The 19357-nt window shown below is 48.8% G+C and overlaps 1 protein-coding gene across 1 annotated transcript; it reads right to left on the bottom strand.

Moving 5' to 3' along the window:
• Positions 1-107: 107 nt before the first annotated feature.
• Positions 108-19210, bottom strand: LOC118076038 (solute carrier family 2, facilitated glucose transporter member 11-like). The gene is made up of 11 exons (XM_035098542.3): positions 16126-19210; positions 12678-12838; positions 10035-10159; positions 8684-8813; positions 7523-7671; positions 6604-6791; positions 5242-5352; positions 5019-5120; positions 3790-3865; positions 1766-1893; positions 108-1442 (listed from the first exon to the last, which is right to left on the bottom strand). Exons 1-11 carry the CDS (start codon positions 16198-16200, stop codon positions 1236-1238), a joined length of 1452 nt encoding a protein of 483 aa, XP_034954433.1. The 5' UTR covers positions 16201-19210; the 3' UTR covers positions 108-1235.
• Positions 19211-19357: the final 147 nt, after the last annotated feature.

The raw sequence follows: 19357 nt of genomic DNA, 5'->3' as shown, positions 1-19357 counted from the left end.
TACCCTGCCCATCTGACTGGGTTGCCCCAGCCACTCTGGGCAGCTTCCAGCACATATAAAAACATACTGGTAGTAAAACATTAAACCTTAAAAAGCTTCCCTATATATGGCTGCCTTCAGATGCCTCCAAAAAGGTATATTACTCCATATCTATAAAACCTCCTTGACATCTGGTGGGAGGGCATTCCACAGGGTGAGTGCCACTACCAAGAAGGCCCTCTGCCTGCTGGAGGCAGGAAAGACACAACTGTGAAGGGACACTTGGGAGTCTTAATTCCCTGCCAATTGTTCCTGGGCATGCAAGGCTTGCATTCAGCACCTCTTAAATTTGGTGCCAACACACTGAAGGCCCCGCTTTTGATCGGCCGTGTTCTGGAGTTCCCCCTGAGCTTGGAGTCATCACCACTTAACAGCTACGTCGCAAGGTATGGTGAGCAATAGCATGATGACGTTTATTTATTTTTGCCCCCAGCCTCTGGTGTTACAGAGTTCTAAGAAGCCTTTGCAGAAATGATCATTGTTTATTTCATTTATACCCCACTCTTATACACCTTCTGCATTCAAAGCAACATACAGCAGAAGTAAACATTACAAAACTCAGAATCGAATATAGCCACAACTGTGGGGGCACCAGATGACACTGGATGAAATAGGCCTGGTTCACAGAGAGTGCAAGGAGTGAGGAATCTATGGCTCTCCAGCCATGGCTGGACTCCAGATCTCAGCCGGCATGTCCAATGAGCAGGAATGATTACAGCAACACCTGGAGGGCTACAGTTTCCTCCCCACTACACTAAACCATGGTTTGTTTAACAAACCATGGGTTAACAAGTCACTCCACAGAAAATCAAACAAGCCGTGGCCTCCTTCTCCAATATTTGACTTGTTTTTCAGTTGCTTTTGCCTTTTTGGTTTGGTGAGTTGCTGTTTTTTGTCGGGGGTTCAAGCAAACCATGGTTAAAGGCACGTTAGACATAATACCAAACCAAGGTTCATAAGCCAACAACAAACCATGGCTTCAGATCGCAATTTGTTGGGAGTAAACAAACCATAGATAACCTGTCTCTCGTGGGAAACAGGATGTAAACTGGAAATAGGATGTAAACTGGTGAAATGTCCCATCTTGGCTGAAAGCCACGGGCAGGCTGTTGTTTTCTTTGCATCGGGGCAGAGCTGGTGACTCTTTCCCCTCCTCTCTCCCCTCCCCCAGAGCTGGAGGTTCTGCAAATGGGGTGTTAAAGCCTGGTGCAGAATATGGTTTCCCGAGGAACATTATTTTCAGCAGGGAAAACTTGTTTCTTTGCATAATTCAGCTTATTAAACTCTGCTGTAATTTCCATGATAGATTTCCCTTTTGTTTCCGGGAGGAACAAGAAGATGAAAACGCCGGAGGCTGCAAGGATGCCCATGAAGATCAGGAAGCAGAAGGGGCCGAGATATTCCTGGAAAGAGAAGGGAAGGGAAAAGGTTAGAACTTTTCAAAACAGCGACTACAAAGGAAGCTTGCGTTGCATTCTCAAAACCCTCCTTGCAAACACTTGGCCAGTCCACAGATTCATACAGAGCAAGATCTCGTTCACCAAGCAGGCCCTCCAGCCCATACAGGACACCCACAATTTTTTAGGGAAGTGAACACCCCATTTTTCACTTTCAAACAGCTGTGTGCAAAATCACCCATGTCCTCATCATGGCCTTAAGTGCCTAATGTCCCGTCGCAGAGTTGATTGTGTGGGACACTCAGCCTGTGGCCTGTGGGCTGCCTCACCACAATGAACGGAAAGATCATCCCAAGCAGGAAGAGACCCATCCAGTTGATGAACCCCACGATCACAAAGGCCGACGGGCGGAAGGTCTGGTTGAAGATCTCGACCATCACGGCAATGGTGGCTCCAGCTGGGAAAGGCAGAGAAAAGCTTTTTTAAAAAGCGTGCAGCGGGCCCAATTCTTTGCAGCTGGTCTGCTTCGGATGTTACGTGGGGAGAAAAAGAATCATAGAACTAGTCTAGTCCAGGCATCCCCAAACTGCGGCCCTCCAGATGTTTTGGCCTACAACTCCCATGATCCCTAGCTAACAGGACCAGTGGTCGGGGGAGATGGGAATTGTAGTCCAAAACATCTGGAGGGCTAAAGTTTGGGGATGCCTGGTCTAGTCCAACCTTTTGCAGTGCATGAATCTTTCCCTCAACGTGGGGCTCTAACCCAAGACCCTGTGATTAAGAGCCTCATGCTCTACCAACTGAGATGTCCTGCAACCTCACCCACCCCGACTAGGCCCTCTGAGGGTGGGTGGGTGGCTGGCTGCTTTGCCAGAGGCCAGTGTGGGCTGGGTGCCACCAACCGCCTCCACACCACCCACCCAGCACCCACAGATGTCAGGATTGGCAGAGACCTGACCAGATGCCTAGACATGCCTCACCCCAACCTCTCAACAGCAAGTGCTGAGTTGGCAGGATTTGGCCCAGTGGGAGCTCCCATGCCTGCATATGGATCTGGGCCTGGTTGGACACGCCCCAGTAAAAAAAAAAAAAGGTACGTCCAGTCAAAGGCGACTATGGGGAGCATCGCTCATCACCGCTTTCAGCCCAAGGGAGCCGGCGTTTGTCCACAGACAGCTTTCCGGGTCATGTGGCCAGCAGGACTAAACTGCTTCTGGTGCAATGGAACACCATGACGGAAACCAGAGTGCACAGAAACGCTGATTACCTTCCCGCTGCAGAATCTTGCTACGGTACCTATTTATCTACTTGCACTGGCGTGCTTTTGGACTGCTAGGTTGGCAGGAGCTGGGGCAGAGCAACGGGAGCTCACTTCGTCATGGGGATTCAAATGCCGACCTGATTGGCAAGCCCAAGCCTCAGTGGTTTACACCACAGCCAGGGGCGGAGGAAGCCGCTGCGGCATCCGGGGCGGGGCGTCGGCACGCAGCGCGCATGTGTGACGTCACCACGCACACATGCACGCTAAACACATGGGCGCTGCACAGTGGCGCCACCAGCAAACCACTCCTGTGCCACGCGGGGATGGCCCCGGGACCCTCAGGACTTCGGCACCATCCCCGCATGGCGCTGGAGCGGCTTGCTGCCGGCAAACCACTCCAGCGCCCGCATGTGCACATGGCACTCCCCCCCGGCAGATACACAGTTCCGTGTGCGGATACGGGAGCTGGCCGCGAGTTGCTGGAGGGCCCCAAAGCATTCCAGAGCGAGGGTGGGCACTGCGTCCGTTGCTTAGCGGCTAAGCAACGGACGCAGCGCCCATCCTCGCTCCGGAATGCTTTCTGCCCCTCTAGCAACTCGCAGCCGGCTCCCGCATGCGCACATGGCGCCCCCCGGCAGATACGCCGAAGCTTCCTGCTGGGTGGAGCCGCGGAGGCCCTGGTCCGCCCCTTGGCTCCGCCCAGCAGCCCAAGCCAGCCGCCACCGCAAGGCCGAGCAAGCCTTTTTACTGGGCGCTGCCGCAGCGGGGCTAGACTTCAGAGTCACAGCAGCTGGGGGGTGCGCCGAGTGTCACCCCCTCCAGTGTGGAACCCGGGGCGCCCTGTCCCCTACACCCCCCTTGCTGCGCCCCTGACCGCAGCCCCACCTGCTGTCCCACAAACACCCAGTGCACACCGCAGTACAGAAGTGGCAAGGCCATGCATGTGGACCATGCCTTTGCGAGCCTTGCCCCCTTCACTCCTTGCCTGGTTTAGTGGCTGGCTGGTCCAGGCTCCCCCAGGCTCCACCCATTGCCCTCCTAGCAGGCTGCTCGCATCCCTTTCCCCCACCCTCGCCCCCTGGAGGTACTCACAAGGCCCGATCCCATAGAAGAGCACAAAGAGGAAGATGAGGACCACACTGAAGTGGTGCATCCAGAAGAAACGGTGCTGGGAAGAAGAAAAGGGTCCTCTAAGCGGGAGTGGAAGGATCCAATGCTTCCTGTTGCAAAGGCAAGCAGAGGAGAATTGGGGGTGCCCAAGTGGGCTGCTGGGGGTGCCAGTCCCTTGAGGGCCAGGGGCAGAGAGGCTTATTATTATTATTATTATTATTATTATTATTATTATTATTATTAATATACCTATACCCAGGGGGTCTCAGGGTGGTTCACAGAATAAAATCAAGATAGAAGACCACAAAATACATAATAAAAAAACAAAAACAACCCAATAGCCCCCCACAAAAAAACACATTTTAAAAGAGCATAGGATGTCAATCAGATCAACCAAAGGCCTGGTTTAAAAGAAACGTTTTTCCCCAATGCCTAAAGATGTATAACTGGCACCCCCAAACTTCGGCCCTCCAGATGTTTTGGACTACAATCCCCATCATCCCTGACCACTGGTCCTGTTAGCTAGGGATCATGGGAGTTGTAGGCCAAAACATCTGGAGGGCCACAGTTTGGGGATGCCTGATGTATAATGAAGGCACCAGGTGAACTTCCCTGGGGAGAGCATTCCACAGATGGGGAGCCACTGCAGAGAAGGCCCTGTTCTCGTGTTGCCACCCTCCAGACCTCTCGAGGAGGAGGCACATGAAGGAGGGCCTCAGAAGATGATCTCAGGGTCTGGGTAGGTTCATACGGAAGGAGGTGGTCCTTGAGGTATTGCGGTCTTGAACCATTTAAGGCTTTATATGTCAAAACCAGCACTTTTGAATTGGGCCCGGAAACTCATTGGTAGCCAGTGCAGTTGAACGAGGATCGGTGTAATATGCTCAAACTGTCTTACTCCGGTGAGCAACCTGGCCGTTGAATTCTGCACCAGCTGAAGTTTCCAAACCGTCTACGGAGCCAGCCCTATGTATAACTAAAGAAGTCGAGTTCTTGATTGAAGCTTACACAAAAAATTGTAGAAAGGCAAGAACTCTGGACACAAAAGTAACATTGTGTTGGACTAATAGTTTGAATGATTCAAATTTTTCAAATAGTCGCTTATAGATAGATTTATTTCTTGAAGTTTATATGCCAGGTGAAGTTGGTACGCCCTGTTTTGAAAATTCTTCTTCAGCAAATAGTCTTAAAGTCAACATGCACTGCCTTACCTGGAGCGAGAGGGTCAGGGTGAGCAGAGCCAGGACCAGGACCATCGCGGCGTAGCCCCCCCAGAGCAGAAGCCTCCGTCCAAAGCGCTCAATGAGGGAACTCTGGAAGGCAGCAAAAGGAGGGGGACCTCAGGCAGCCTGCCAGGGTAACAGGGGCTGGGGAAATGCATGAGGGACCCCCCCTGACTTTGGGAGGACTGGCTGTGCCCCCCCTTGAACTTACGCACAGGATGGACGAGAGGCACTCGCACATTCCCACGCCCAGAGCGATGTACGGAATGAGCTCCTCTTCAAACCTGGCTGTGCGGAAGACTTCAAAGGAGTAGAAATAGATCTGGAAAAGGCAGGAAGGAGTTGAGGAGACGTGGGGCTAGTTTGCTGGATACGTTTTTGCCTGCAAAGCTCCGTGTTTTGCAGGGGCTCCCCACCTGTCCCCGTTCCCTTCTGTTAGAAGGCAGGTGCTTCACAGCAGGGACACGTCCCTGCCTACCACAGATAGAAACTGCAGTTGGGAAGGAGCCAAAGGCTCATCTAGTCCAACCCCCTGCAATACAGGGACCACACACCCCTCCCTCCAGAGCACTGGCGTGGGGCTTTGGATATGGCCTTGTTGTTGTTGTTTTTTCAGGCAGCAGCTCCTCGGCACTCACATCCACCCCAGATTTGTCTCCACTTGTAGAATCATAGACTCCTAGAATTGGAGAGCCATCTAGCCCAGCCTCCTGCCAATGCAGGAATCTTCTGCCCAACTTTGGGCTCGAACCCACGACCCTGAGATTAAGAGTCTCTCGCTCTACTGACTGAGCTATCAAGGAAGCCTCCAGGAAGAAATGTCTCCAGCCAGAAGGATGCAGATAATGCAGAACCACTGCTGCTTGTGTGCAAATGACTCAAAGCAGGAGGCTTATACTACTGCAATGACTTGGCTGGCCTTTTGTTCTCTGCACCTTGACTGGTGTTTGTGTATGTTGGAGGGGGACAGGGACGTCTTTTGCTCTGTCTCAGGCAGGCAGCAAAATATATTGGGCTGACCTGCATGAGCTGACCTGCCTGCTGAGCCTGCAGATACAGGGCGGATCGACACTCATGGTTTATAACGTTAGGAAAGGGTTAAGAAAATGCTTCAAAATGTAAGGGTCATATTATTAAAATGTGACAGCAGAGGGTACTGCAGAGCTACTAACTATCTCGAACTAGGTGGGCCTTTTGGAAAGGAAACTTCCATTTTAGAACAGTATTTCTAATATTGTTCTAGTAACATTCTACAGGTGAGTGTAGATCCAGCCACAGACTGGCCATGGCTGGGCCGGGCCGCAGCAACCCTTCTGCTCCCCACCAGGAAGCAAGTAGACCCTTCTTCGCTGGTGCCGGTGGTCCTCCAGATGTCCCTGGATACAAGTCCCATCATCCTTGTCCTGCTGGGTGCAGAGGCTGATGGGAGTTGGAGTAGCACCTGGAGAAGAGCCACCATAGCTGTTTCCTGTCGTAAGGTTTGCTTGATCCAAAAGGCCGTGTGACTTCCTGCTCCCACCACAATGGAGGACCCCTGGAAGCCTCTGCGTCCCCCAGGAAGCAAAGACTCAACTGCGTTGATGCCACAGAGCTGCAAGGTGGTCATGACTGTGATCATCACGTAGAGCTGCCAGCGGAAGGAGCGGGCCTTCATCAGCTCCAGGACGCGCAGGCTCTTGGTGCTGGCCACGGCGGACTTCTCCTTCTTGAGGTCCTCAATCTCCGCTTGGTGGTCACCTTCGCCCCAGAGCTGCTTGATGGCTACGGTGCGGAAGGAAGGAAGCACATATAGGCCTGGCTCCACCCAAAGTGACCCTTGGATCAGCTCAAGGGGTAGATCAATCAATTTCTACTAGGGCAGCTCTCTACCAGCTCCATCTGGTATGCAGGCTGAGACCCTACCTGCCTGCAGGCTGTCTCGCCAGAGTGGCGCATGCTCTAGTTATCTCCCGCTTATACTACTGCAATTTGCTCTCTGTGGGGCTACCTTTGAAGGTGACCCGGAAACTACAACTAATCCAGAATGCAGCAGCTAGACTGGTGACTGGGAGTGGCCACCGAGACTATAGGTCTTTTTGCTCTGTGATGATTCTTATTTCATGGAAATCCCTTGCCCTGAGGCCTCACTCCTTGCAAGCCTTGTTTCTGCAAGGGGAGAGGACCCTGCAGGCACCAGAGAAGGGCTTTGTGGGTGCTGCATTTGCAACGGTGGACTCTGGTCTTTCAGATTTCAGCAGTGCCCTGTGCAGGGCCAACATTTTGCACCCCCCTGTCTCTTGCCTTCTGTTCTGCTGAATTCACTATGTCGCAATTGCAGCGCCCCCTAGACTAGATGCCCGGTGCGCCAGAACCAGTCGTGCTGCTCTAAATCCACCTCTGGCATTGGTGAGCCCTGCTCGAAGTCATTGGCAACCCTGGAGCCAGCCTGTCTCAGCCCTGCTGCTTCCAGATAGCCCGCCTGCCTGACCTGTCCAGATGGCATCGGGTCCTACCTTTCATGAAGGCTTCTTCATTGCCCTTCTGGATCAGAAGGTAGGATGGGGAGTCCGGGAAGCAAGGGAGGGCCAGCAGCTGGACTACTGCAGTGAGCCCACTGAAAGCCAGTAGCAAAGGCCACAAGAAGTCACTGCCTAACATTTCCCTGCAGAGAAGAGAAGGAGGGAGAAGAGAAGGAGGAAGTCAGGGGGCAATGGCGTACAGTGATTTTTTTTTTTGTAAGTGAATAGTTAGGGCCAGAGGCACTAGCTTGCAAGGGCACAAGGCGCCTCCCCTCCCTAAGCTGGGCAGGAGCATCCTGGGTTTTGGGAAGGAGGTGCCAGCCCTATGACAGGATGCTGGCATCCTCCAGCTAGTGTGTAGTGGTTAAGAGCGGTAGACCCGTAATCTGGGGAACCGTGTTCGCGTCTCCTCTCCTCCACATGCAGCTGCTGGGTGACCTTGGGCTAGTCACACTTCTCTGAAGTCTCTCAGCCCCACTCACCTCACAGAGTGTTTGTTGTGGGAGAGGAAGGGAAAGGAGAATGTTAGCTGCTTTGAGACTCCTTCGGGTAGTGATAAAGCGGGATATCAAATCCAAATCCAAACTCTTCTAAGCTCGCTTGCTGTCCTTGGCTGCAGTGGAGGATGCTGCCTTCCCATGGCCAGTACACACAGAAGCTTCTGCCTTTGGATATCAAATCTATTGGATATATTCTGCGGGATATCAAATCTAAACTCTTCTTCTTCCCAAAGCCCAGCGAGCTTTCGGAAAGTGGCGGAAGGGCTCTTGGATCAATCGGAGCATCACTCCTCCCTCCTTAAGCCAGGCAGAAGCTCCCTGGGCTTTGGGAAGGAGGCGCCAGGGGAACATTTCGGGACTACTAGCCTAGTCCCTGCAGTGCACTGACCTCACGCCACTGCAGGGGGGTGTCACCATCACAGGACAGCCCTCCCCAACAGGAGCACAGCCCCCCCCCCCGGTCCCTCCTCCCAAACCCACACATTCTTTTGAGCAGCTCAGAATTCAAAGACCCATACCCAAAGCATGCAGCTTTGAAACCAAAGGTTCTAATTTAAGTTCATGTGATTTTTATTCAACACAAAAGTCCCCAAGCCTTTCGGCCACCCTGTTCTCGAGCATCTTTCAGGCACCGCAGAGGAGGAGCTGCACTTACCCCAAGCCCATCACTTGTCCCGAGACTTTCCCGAGGGTCAAGAAAACAGCCACGGTGGCATTTGTGAATCCGCGCAGCTTCTTTGGCGAAATCTCTCCCACGTACTGAGGGTGTATGTTGAAAGAAAACCCTTGGGAAAGAGTGGGGGGGGCATGATAGAGAAACACAGTGAAGAAACCTGCAAAACCACCTAGCTTCACCGTCTCCAGGTTCAAGGTCAACTCAAACGAATTATTATTGGCAGCTGTTGCATGTGACTTGCTCATGGGTCAGCATGTAGCCGGGTCCTGTCTTAGCAGGTCTCCAACCTGCTCCCCAATCCACAGCTCTGCCCAAGTGCCCTGAAGCTCATCCATCTAGGTTTCCAGGCTCGGCCACCCTCCAGTGAGTTCTGGCAAATGGGCAGGGTTAAGTTAAAGAGACTGCAAAAATTGGGGAAGGCTAGGCAGGATTCTCTGCCTGCACAAACAAGGCGTCTTGACTTATAGCATCTCCAAATGAACCAGCCTCCTGCATCTCCCTCCTGCCGCTGGAATTTCTGGTAAGAAATGCTTTAAAGACCCATTTAAAAGACCAACATAGTACAGTGGTACCTGGGTTCTCAAATGCTTTGGTTCTCAAACGCCAAAAACCCAGAAGTAAGTGTTCCGGTTTTTGAACGTTTTTCGGAAGCCGAACGTCCAATGCGGCTGTCAGCTATTGTTTCTGGGGTGCCTGCACCAATCAGAAGCTGCACCTTGGTTTTCAGACATTTTGGAAGTCAAACGGACTCCCAGAACGGATTAAGTGTGGCACTTTTGTTTTGGCTATTTATTTTCCGTTTTTGTTTTTGAGGCTTTTTTTGGTAAATTTGTTTTTGTGACTGTGCGGAACCCAGTTCAGCTACTGATTGATTGATTGATTGATTGATTGTGTGACTGCGGAAATGGATAAAAGCCCCCCAACCAAACAAGGACTATCATCAGCGCAGGTGAGAAAAAAAATAATTTTAACTTTTTATCATCTACAATATTGTCTTATTTATTTTATAGTACAGTGCATCAATTATTGCTTTCATTTTATGGCTCAATGGTCTCGTTAGATAGTACAATTCATGTTAAATTTACGCTTTAGATGTTGTTCTTAAAAGTCTGGAACAGATTAATCCATTTTGCATCGCTTTCTATGGGAAAGCGTGCCTTGGTTTTGGAATGCTTTGGTTTTGGAACGGACTTCCGGAACGGATTAAGTTTGAGAACCAAGGTACCACTGTCATTTAAAAAGAAGACGAGACTGATGAAGGAACAAAAACACAATGCCCCAGGAAGGTTGTGGTGACTTTGCTGCAAGTGCCAGTACGCTTCCTTCATACCAATGCCGACTCCGTAGAGAAAGCGCCCCAGGAGGATCATCTCGAAGGACCCGGCCATCTTGCTGAAACCCATGAGCGACGCAGCCGTCAGCATGATCAAGTTGGTGAACATCTGACATTTCTTTCTGCAATGGAAGGCGGAATCAAGGGGAGAAAGGCAGGCACAGGGACCTTAGAGCAGGCATAGGCAAACTCGGCCCTCCAGACGTTTTGAGACTACAGTTCCCATCATCCCTGACCGCTGCTCCTGTTAGCTGTGGATGATGGGAGTTGTAGTCCCAAAACAGCTAGAGGGCTGAGTTTGCCTATGCCTGCCTTAGAGCAACAGCTCAGCTGCTCCCACCAACAACAAAGGGACATGGACTTACCTCGTGGCCTGATTTGCACCTGGGGTGGGATACAAGTGACTCTCAAGTGGGGGTGCAAACACCGTGGGCTTATAAGGGCCTGGTCAGCTGGGCCATCTATCCAAGGAGAATCTGACCCAACCCCTGCTTTGCTACTACAAATTCATATCAGGATCAAAAGTGGAGCAAAGTTCTCCCAGCCTCTTTGGGAGATCAATCCTACCCAGACCCTGACATCATCTTCTGAGGCCCTCCTTCTTGTGCCTCCTCCTCAAGAGGTCCAGAGGGTGGCAACACGAGAACAGGGCCTTCTCTGCAGTGGCTCCCCATCTGTGGAATGCTCTCCCCAGGGAAGTTCACCTGACGCCTTCATTACACACCTTTAGGTGTCAGGCAAAAACGTTCCTTTTTAACCAGGCCTTTGGGTTGATCTGTTTAACATCCTATACCCTTTTAAAATGTGGCTCTTTTCTGGGTGTGTGGGTGTGATTGGGTTGTTGTTTTTATTCTGATATAACTTACCTTCCAAGTCCCGGACTGCAGAATCCGGGACCGGCAGCCGTGTGACACCAGAAGTTGCGTCGACGTAACTTCCGGTGTCACTTTGCCCTTCTATGGGCACCAAAAATGGCCGCCGGCGGCTTCGAAAGTCGCTTCTACGCATGTCAGGAAGTGCGTCAACGCAACTTCCGGGGTCGCTCTGCCCATCTATGGGCACCAAAAATGGCCGCCGCTGACACCGGAAGTAGCGTCTATGACACTTCCGGACATGCGTAGATGCGACTTTTGAAGCCGGCAGCGGCCATTTTGGGTGCCCATAGAAGGGCAAATCAGAAAGAAAAAAATGGCCGCCGGCAGGAGAAAATAACGGTGAAAAACGGGAGATGAAGTGATACGGGGGACCACCGGGAAAAGGTAAGTAAAAACGGGGGTTTCCTGGGGAAAACGGGGTACTTGGCAGCTATTGATATGACAACAACAACAACAACAACAACAACAACAACAACATTTTATTTGTATCCTGCCCTCCCCTGCCAGAGCTGGGCTCAAAGCGGCTAACATCTTATAAAACACAATATACATAAAAACAAACAAACAATCGATTAAAATGCACCCCAAAATTAATTCAAATAAATTAAAATTAAAATTAGACTGGTTGTGATCTTTTCTGTGAACTGCCCCGAGACCTCCGGGTATATTACCTCAATCAATCAATCAATCAACCTACCAATCAATAAAGTTTTATTTGTATACTGCCTTTCTGAAGTTAAAACCATGCTCAAGGTGGTTTACAGTGTATAAAAAACAGCAACAATATAATGACAAACATAACAAAAGTAGTCATAATAAAGAAAACACCAAAAAGTGTTTGGAATTGAGCAATTCCCACATAAACCAGAAGATGCAAAATAAAAATACAAATAATCAACAGCAACAATCCCTGCCCCAACTTTCTCTTCGCAGCCAACTATTTGCCCAACACATGCACACACACTTACAACTAAGGAACATATGGGACAGTTTGCAGATTACTTTTCAACTCTGGGGTGCATAGCTGCCAAGTCTCCCGTTTCCCCCGGGAAACCCCCGTTTTTAAAGCCGTTTCCCGCTGTTATCCCGAATGGCAAAATATCCCGTAATTCTCCCAGATTTCTTCCGGTGCCGCTCTGCCCATGTCTGGGCACCGGAAATCGGGCAGCGCCGGCGCTGGAAGTTGCTTCTACGCCTGTCTGGACAGGCGTAGAAGCGACTTCTGGTGCCGGCGCTGCTGATCCCGTATTTTTCTAACTGGGACTTGGCAGCTATGCTGGGGTGTGTTCTAAAGGTTGTTTTCTGCTGCTCCAGAGAAGCGGAAATGGAGCAATGGATTCAAACTACAAGAAAGAAGATTCCACCTAAACATTAGGAAGAACTTCCTGACAGTAAGAGCTGTTCGACAGTGGAATTTGCTGCCAAGGACTGTGGTGGAGTCTCCTTTTTTGGAGGTCTTTAAGCAGAGGCTTGACAGCCATCTGTCAGGAATGCTTTGGTAGTGTTTCCTGCTTGGCAGGGGGTTGGACTGGATGGCCCTTGTGGTCTCTTCCAACTCTATTATTCTATGGAAGTGCGAAGTACAGCAACAATAGGTACGTGTGCTTGTTTTGCTTTTTCCAGGACTGAGAATAAGATGCATCTCTTTGAATTAGAACCCCCCCCCCCGGCACCAACTTCCAGGGCACTGGCCTGGCGGGCTGGAATCCTACGTCATAGATTTACATGTGCACGGAAGTAACACATCGCTTAGGGAGGGACTTACTTCCGATATTTTGTGGTCAGGTACCCACAGCACACGCTTCCCAAGAGCCCCCCTATGCCGTAGATGGAAACAATGAAGGACCACAGCAAGAGGATGGTTTCTTGCGGGAGAGGGGAGCCATGCCGCTCCAGCCAGGTCTCGTTGATGAATTTTTTAATGTGCTGCAAACAAACAAACACAAAAATTCATTGTGCGTCTATTTCCTTATAACACAAACAATAATGGTGGGTTTTTTTTAATGTTTTGTTGGGAGCCGCCCAGAGTGACTGGGGCAACCCAGTCAGATGGGCAGCATGTAAATAATTAAATTAAACTAAATAACATTGAGATGTGCAACAATTCAATTCAAAATGTAACATCATACTGTTATAATAATAATAATTATTATAATAATTTATTATTTATACCCCACCCATCTGGCTAGGTTTCCCCAGCTACTCTGGGTGGCTTCCAACAGAAATATTAAAATACAATAATTTATTAAACATTAAAAGCTTCCCTAAACAGGGCTGCCTTCAGATGTCCTCTAAAAGTCTGGTAGTTATAGGAATTCTGCAGCCTTATATATATATATGTCTCTCTCTCTCTCTCTGTGTGTGTGTGTGTGTGTGTGTGTGTATTCATAAATGTACAAGGCAAACACATACATAAGTATATAAACCACATACCTGAAATAGTACAGGAGAACAATCCTGAAGCCATTTTGACTCTTCCAGTAACCTCAAATATTCCCCTTATTGTCTCTTTGCTCACAAATCCTGTCTTAAGGGCATATATGTGTATGAATAAGGGGGAAACTGTGACCTGGATTCAGGAACTAAGTATTTAGCATCTCAAAAGGAATGGCCAGGGTGCCCAGGTAAAGCAATCAATGACCATTATCAGTACCCTGCCAGACAGGATTTCTGTTGTAAACTGCCCCCTTCAGTGATGTATATATGATGTTTTGGGGTGGTGGTCTTGAGCTACAGGGTAGGCAATTTCAAAAGTCTATACTGTATAAGAGCTTGCACACCATTGTTCTGGGTTCCTCCTCCCTCCTGCGTGGGGTGAGTGAGCACCCTGTTGCAACAGTTTAATAAAGATCATGCTTACTAGCCGCTTTGCTTCTCAGTATTCTCTGCTTGGCCTCTGTTATTTTCTCCTCCTGATAGGGGACCTCCTACTTAAGGACTCTATACGGGCTCTTGGGTACCCCATATAAGGGAAAGGGAGCAGTTTTTTTTCTTATAACAGTACAAACAGCTACAGTTATAAATTGCACTTGCAAAGAATGTCAGCGGATCAACACATTGTACATACGGTATTACTAAAGTGTATATAAAAGAAATATTTAATTTATAGTTACTTTCAGCATTTAGACCCCACCTTGGTAACAAACTTTATTTAAGTAATGGAGTTTGAACCACCTTTCGTCAATTGGACTCTACAAAACAAGACCAACATACGGTAGCAACATAAAAGGTAAAGGTAAAGGGGACCCCTGACCATTAGGTCCAGTCGCAGACGACTCTGGGGTTGCGGTGCTCATCTCACGTTATTGGCCGAGGGAGCCGGTGTACAGCTTCCGGGTCATGTGGCCAGCATGACTAAGCCACTTCTGGCAAACCAGAGCAGCGCATTGGAAACGCCGTTTACCTTCCCGCCAGAGCGGTACCTATTTATTTACTTGCAGCTCAGCCTGTCGCGGGGATTCGAACCGCTGACCTTCTGATCAGCAAGCCCTAGGCTCAGTGGTTTAACCCACAGCGCCACCAGCTGTGGATGTAAAATCGGACTGTACAAAACAAGACCAACATAGTTGCTGCTTATGAGACATCTCAATTAACTTTTCTGGGCTCGTGTCAATGATTGACTCCCTGCCCTTGGAACTAGTGAAGCCCATCAAGTCTGGCCAATTTACAAATTTTTGATCCCCTGAAAATATGCAACGGGCATGCATGTTGGGGCGCTTTACCAGTTGCCTGTGTTGCCTGTGGATGAGATTACGGGCTTCGGATATTGGCTGTGCACACATTTCCAGATCGTGTTTTGTGCTTCTGGTACATTATACTTGTTGGGATTACGGTAGACTGATAGCAAAGCTGCCTATCAGTTGTGGAAGCTTCTAGTTAGCCCTCCACCCCTGATGTGGAGCCAGCCAATTAGACAGCCCCTTCAAGTCACTGGTGAAGAGAGGCTACACCCACAAAACAGTGGGTGGATCAGTTCCCTGATTCAGTCCATAGGTGGGGCTGGGAGAGACACATGCCCATAGGAGACACATGCCCATAGGAACCAACTCCTAGGGGCCGAGCAGTGCAGAATTTACGTATAAGCTAAACAAGCTATAGCTTAGGGGCCCCCTCTCTTGGGCCCCCCAATATACTTCTTCTTAATTGAAAAAAGGTAAATGGACCCCTGACTGTTAAGTCAACTCTGGTTTGTGGTGCTCATCTCACTTTACTGGCCGAGGGAGCCAGTGTTTGTCTGCAGACAGTTTTTTCCGGGTCATGTGTCCAGCCTGACAAAGCCGCTTCTGGTGAAACCAGAGCAGTGCATGGAAACGCCATTTATCTTCCCACCAGAGTGGTACCTATTTATCTACTTGCACTTTGACGTGCTTTCGAACTGCTAGGTTGGCAGGAGCTGGGACCGAACAATGGGAGCTCACCCCGTCATGGGGATTCAAACCGCCGACCTTCTGATCGGCAATCCCTAGGCTCTGTGGTTTAGACCCCAGTGCCACCCGCGTTCCCTTCTTAATTGCATTTCACTATTAATATACTTCTTCTTAATTGCATTCCAGTTCAACAATTACTTTGATAAAAGACATATTTCATTATGTGCAAATGGCTTTAGAGACCTATTAGGTCCATACATTGACATATAGCATATATTCAACACAAAAAATAGCGACAATGTGTTGTTGACAAAGGACAGCTGGACATATGAAGGTCCCCATTACCTTCACTAGCTTAGGGCCTCATCGAACCTAAACCCGGCCCTGCCCAACCCATCTGGCTGGGTTTCCCCAGCCGCTCTGGGCAGCTCCCAACAGAATATTAAAAACACAACCAAACATCAAACATTAAAAAACTTCCCTAAACAGAGCTGTCTTCAGATGTCTTCTAAAAGTCAGATCGTTGTCATCTTATGGGAGGTCATTCCACAGGGCGGGCGCCACTACCAAGAAGGCCCTCTGCCTGGTTCTTTGATGGGCATTGCCCTTCAAATTGTGTGTGTGCGTCTTGTGATCAATTATACCGGGTGGGCCTTTACCTCCCCTCCCCAATATTTTATTCAAGTTGGCACCCCTGCATCCTGCCTTGAACCCTTGGAGAGCTATTGCTGCCATTCAGTGAACAAGCAATGCTGTGGCTGATCTCACTCAGTCCAAGGCTCCCCTCTTGCGGCCTTGACAGTTCCAACCTAAGGAATGCAGGACAGGTTTTGCTTTTTTTCTTACCAGGGAGGGGTAGTTGATCACAGAAATGTGAAACCCGTATGGGAAGCTGCCACCTATGCCCAGCACAAAGATCATCTGGAACAACCCGCGATATTGAATCTGTAAAGACAAAGCATATCCAGAGCCTTTGAAGCTTGAAGGGCATCTCCTGGTGCCCCAAAGGGGGGGAAATACACAGTAGATTTCAGAAAAATTCTACAGAATTGGCAAATGAACAAAGCCGAATGTTCAAATGCTGGAATTTATCACGAGTATTTTCTTTTCTCTTTTAAAATGGATTTGTTAATTAATTCTATAGTACATGATGAATAACTGGCCAGTATTGACAGATCGTCTATGATGATATGAAAAGTTTCATAATTCTTTTTTTTCTCATGTGATTTTTTATTGCTTTTACTTATTCAATAAAAACTGAAATACACAAACAACAGTTGTATCACACAGCAAAATATAACATTTCTCAAATAAAGCAAAAATCCTTTACAAATAATACCCTCTGTCAGACCTTATTAACCTTTCTTCTCTTACTTGTAAGATTTCTTCTTTAGACTTGTTCTTTCATAATTCTTGACCTGGCTTCCCTCAGACCCCTGAGGTGTGTTAACAAGGGACCCCAATATCCTCCTTATATATATATATTTCCCTTCTGATATCTGCTGTCCTCTAGTGGTAAAATGCAGACCCTGTTCATACCTATATTTGGGATGAAAGGAACTGGCCAGATATTTTCCTTTGAAAAAGGAAGGACAATGAAGGGGGTCTGCTGCCGTGGCCAGGAGAAAACAGGCCTCTTGCTTTGCCTCAGCCAGAAGAAAGCCACCCACCTTCCCGAAAACCAGCGCACCCATCTTCTGCCACTTCCACCCAGCACATCGTGAAGCCTCATCGGAGAGAAAAAGAATAATTCTGTGCAGGTAGGATTTCTCAAAACTTGGAGACATGAGCTGGGGGCTCCAGGTCAGGTACTGCTCCCCCCCACCCCTGGAGCAGAAGTAATGGGGAGCATCCTTTTGTGGTGACAAGAGGCCGGGGGAGCGGAGGACCTGAAATCACCACGGCAACTGCAGCAGCACCAGTTGAGGCAAAGGACCACCCTGACCATCCAAGGTAGGCAGGACACACTGGGGGGAAGTTGTGGGTCAGAAAGTGAAGGCAGGGAGGTGTCACACCGTGCAAGGGGAGAAAACATATCCAGTACCCTGTTCCCAAAGGATGCCATGGCCTGCCGTGAAGGTCCAGTGCGACGCAACTCATGTGTTAGATTCTAGATGTTGTTGCTGCAAAGACCCCCACACAGCCAAATTCTCAAGTGGGTCTCACACAGAGGGCTGCTCCCCGTTACTGCTGCTCCACCCTTCATTGCCAAGGGCGAACATTTTGCATTGCTAGTCAGACCATACTCCAAATGCTCATATTTGAGTGGGTTTCTAAAACACAAATTCTGTTGTTCGCTTGATCTATCAATATTGATGTTTTCGGTTTTTGCTCTATGAGTAACTTTTGAGGATTTTTTTTAAAAAAATGTATAATAGCTTATGAAAATGGCTTATGAAGAAGGAGGTACTCACCAGGTCAGAGAGGAAGCTCCCCATCTCCGATTCAAGGACCCCCACGGGGGTGGGGGGTGCTACCAATTTATCAACGGCTGGCCCCTCTCAGGATACAACATGGGCTGCTTCTCAACTCTCTCTCTCTCTCTCTCTCTCTCTCTCTCTCTCTCTCTCTCTCTCTCTCTCTCTCTCTCCTATCTTGCCAAAACCATCAGCAGGCACCAATTACTCGAAGTTAAAAATTACTAAGCAGGTTTTCAATTAATGGATTAATTTCGTGCAAAGCTTGGAACCGCAAAGCTAAATAGATCAACCAGCTGTAGGTGTTCATGACCAATTGCATCCTCAAAAGGCAGTGAGCCCATGTGAACGCCCCCCAGACTTGGGGAAGAGGCTTTGGCGGTTTGCCATCCTCAAATTGTATAAATTCAGTCTGGCTGCACTTCTGCCCCGGGGAAAAATTGTGTTACAGTGGTACCTTGGTTCTCAAACTTAATCCATTCCGGAAGTCTGTTCCAAAACCAAAGCGTTCCAAAACCAAGGCACGCTTTCCCATAGAAGGTAATGCAAAATGGATTAATCCGTTCCAGACTTTTAAAAACAACCCCTGAAACAGCAATTTAACATGAATTTTACTATCTAAAGAGACCATTGATCCATAAAATGAAAAAAATGTACAATGTACTGTTGTCACACAATCAATCAATCAATCAATCAATCGATTAGTACCTGAGCTCAGTTCCACACAGTCACAAAAACAAAAACAAAAGAGAGCCACAAAAATGCAAAATAAACAGCAAAAACAGACAGACCTCAGTGTAACACTCAAATCGGAAGCGGAACACTTAAAACGGAAGTGTGGCACTCAAAACGGAGCACGTTCGGCTTCCAAAAAAGGTTTGCAAGCCGGAACACTTACTTCCAGGTTTGCAGTGTTTGAGCACCAAGGCGTTTGAGAACCAAGGTACCACTGTAGTTGTAAATGGACCATTGGTGCTCTGCTGCCAAATCAAGGGCTCAGCCACACTTTCGTTTTGTCCCAGGATTCCTAGTCATGGGTTTGAGAGGTTTCAGCTTTGCCCCACAGCTTTTCCTGGGGGAACCTGCTGTTTACTGCCGAAACAGAACAAACACCCATCTGCAAAAAAAACCCCGACTTCTGCAATTTCGGGATGTCCTGGAAAAACTGGAACAGTTGCAGGTATGACTTTGCAGGGCAAAAGAAGAACCCCTCAGACCTGTGACTAGAAATCACAGGGCAAATGTCAGTGTGGATGAGCCTCAATAGTACAGTATCACCCACGCTCCCTCTGCCTGCAAATACTCAGTATACCTGAAGGAGCATCTCCACCCCCATCCTTCAGCCCAGACACTGAGGTCCAGCGCAGAGGACCTTCTGCCGGTTCCCTCACTGCGAGAAGTGAGGTTACAGGGAACCAAGCAGAGGGCTTTCTTGGTAGTGGTGCCCACCCTGTGGAATGCCCTTCCATCAGATGTCAAGGAAATAAACAACGATCTGACTTTTAGAAGACATCTGAAGGTAGCCCTGTTTAGGGAAGTTTTTAGTGTTTGATGTTTGACCGTGTTTTTGACCCAGCCAGATGGGTGGTGTATAAATAACAATTAATAATAATAATAATAGTAATAATAATAATAATAATAATTTTGCCTGAACCAGAACT

The sequence above is a fragment of the Zootoca vivipara genome, chromosome 16 (assembly GCF_965207765.1).
Source record: "Zootoca vivipara chromosome 16, rZooViv2.hap1.1, whole genome shotgun sequence".
Taxonomy (NCBI): domain Eukaryota; kingdom Metazoa; phylum Chordata; class Lepidosauria; order Squamata; family Lacertidae; genus Zootoca; species Zootoca vivipara.
Note: the sequence above shows the minus strand (reverse complement) of the source record. Positions and strands in the feature narration are given on the sequence as shown.

What these genes read in the sequence shown, in the direction of transcription:
- LOC118076038 (XM_035098542.3), bottom strand. Translation starts at nt 16,200, where the DNA reads ATGATCTTTGTGCTGGGCATAGGTGGCAGCTTCCCATACGGGTTTCAC. An exon ending in AGCTCTGTGGCATCAACGCA is followed by an intron (nt 5,353 to 6,603) that starts GTTGAGTCTTTG and finishes TGCCTTTTCCAG; the next exon opens with ATCTATTTCTACTCCTTTGA. An exon ending in CTTCTATGGGATCGGGCCTT is followed by an intron (nt 1,894 to 3,789) that starts GTGAGTACCTCC and finishes TGCCTTTCCCAG; the next exon opens with CTGGAGCCACCATTGCCGTG.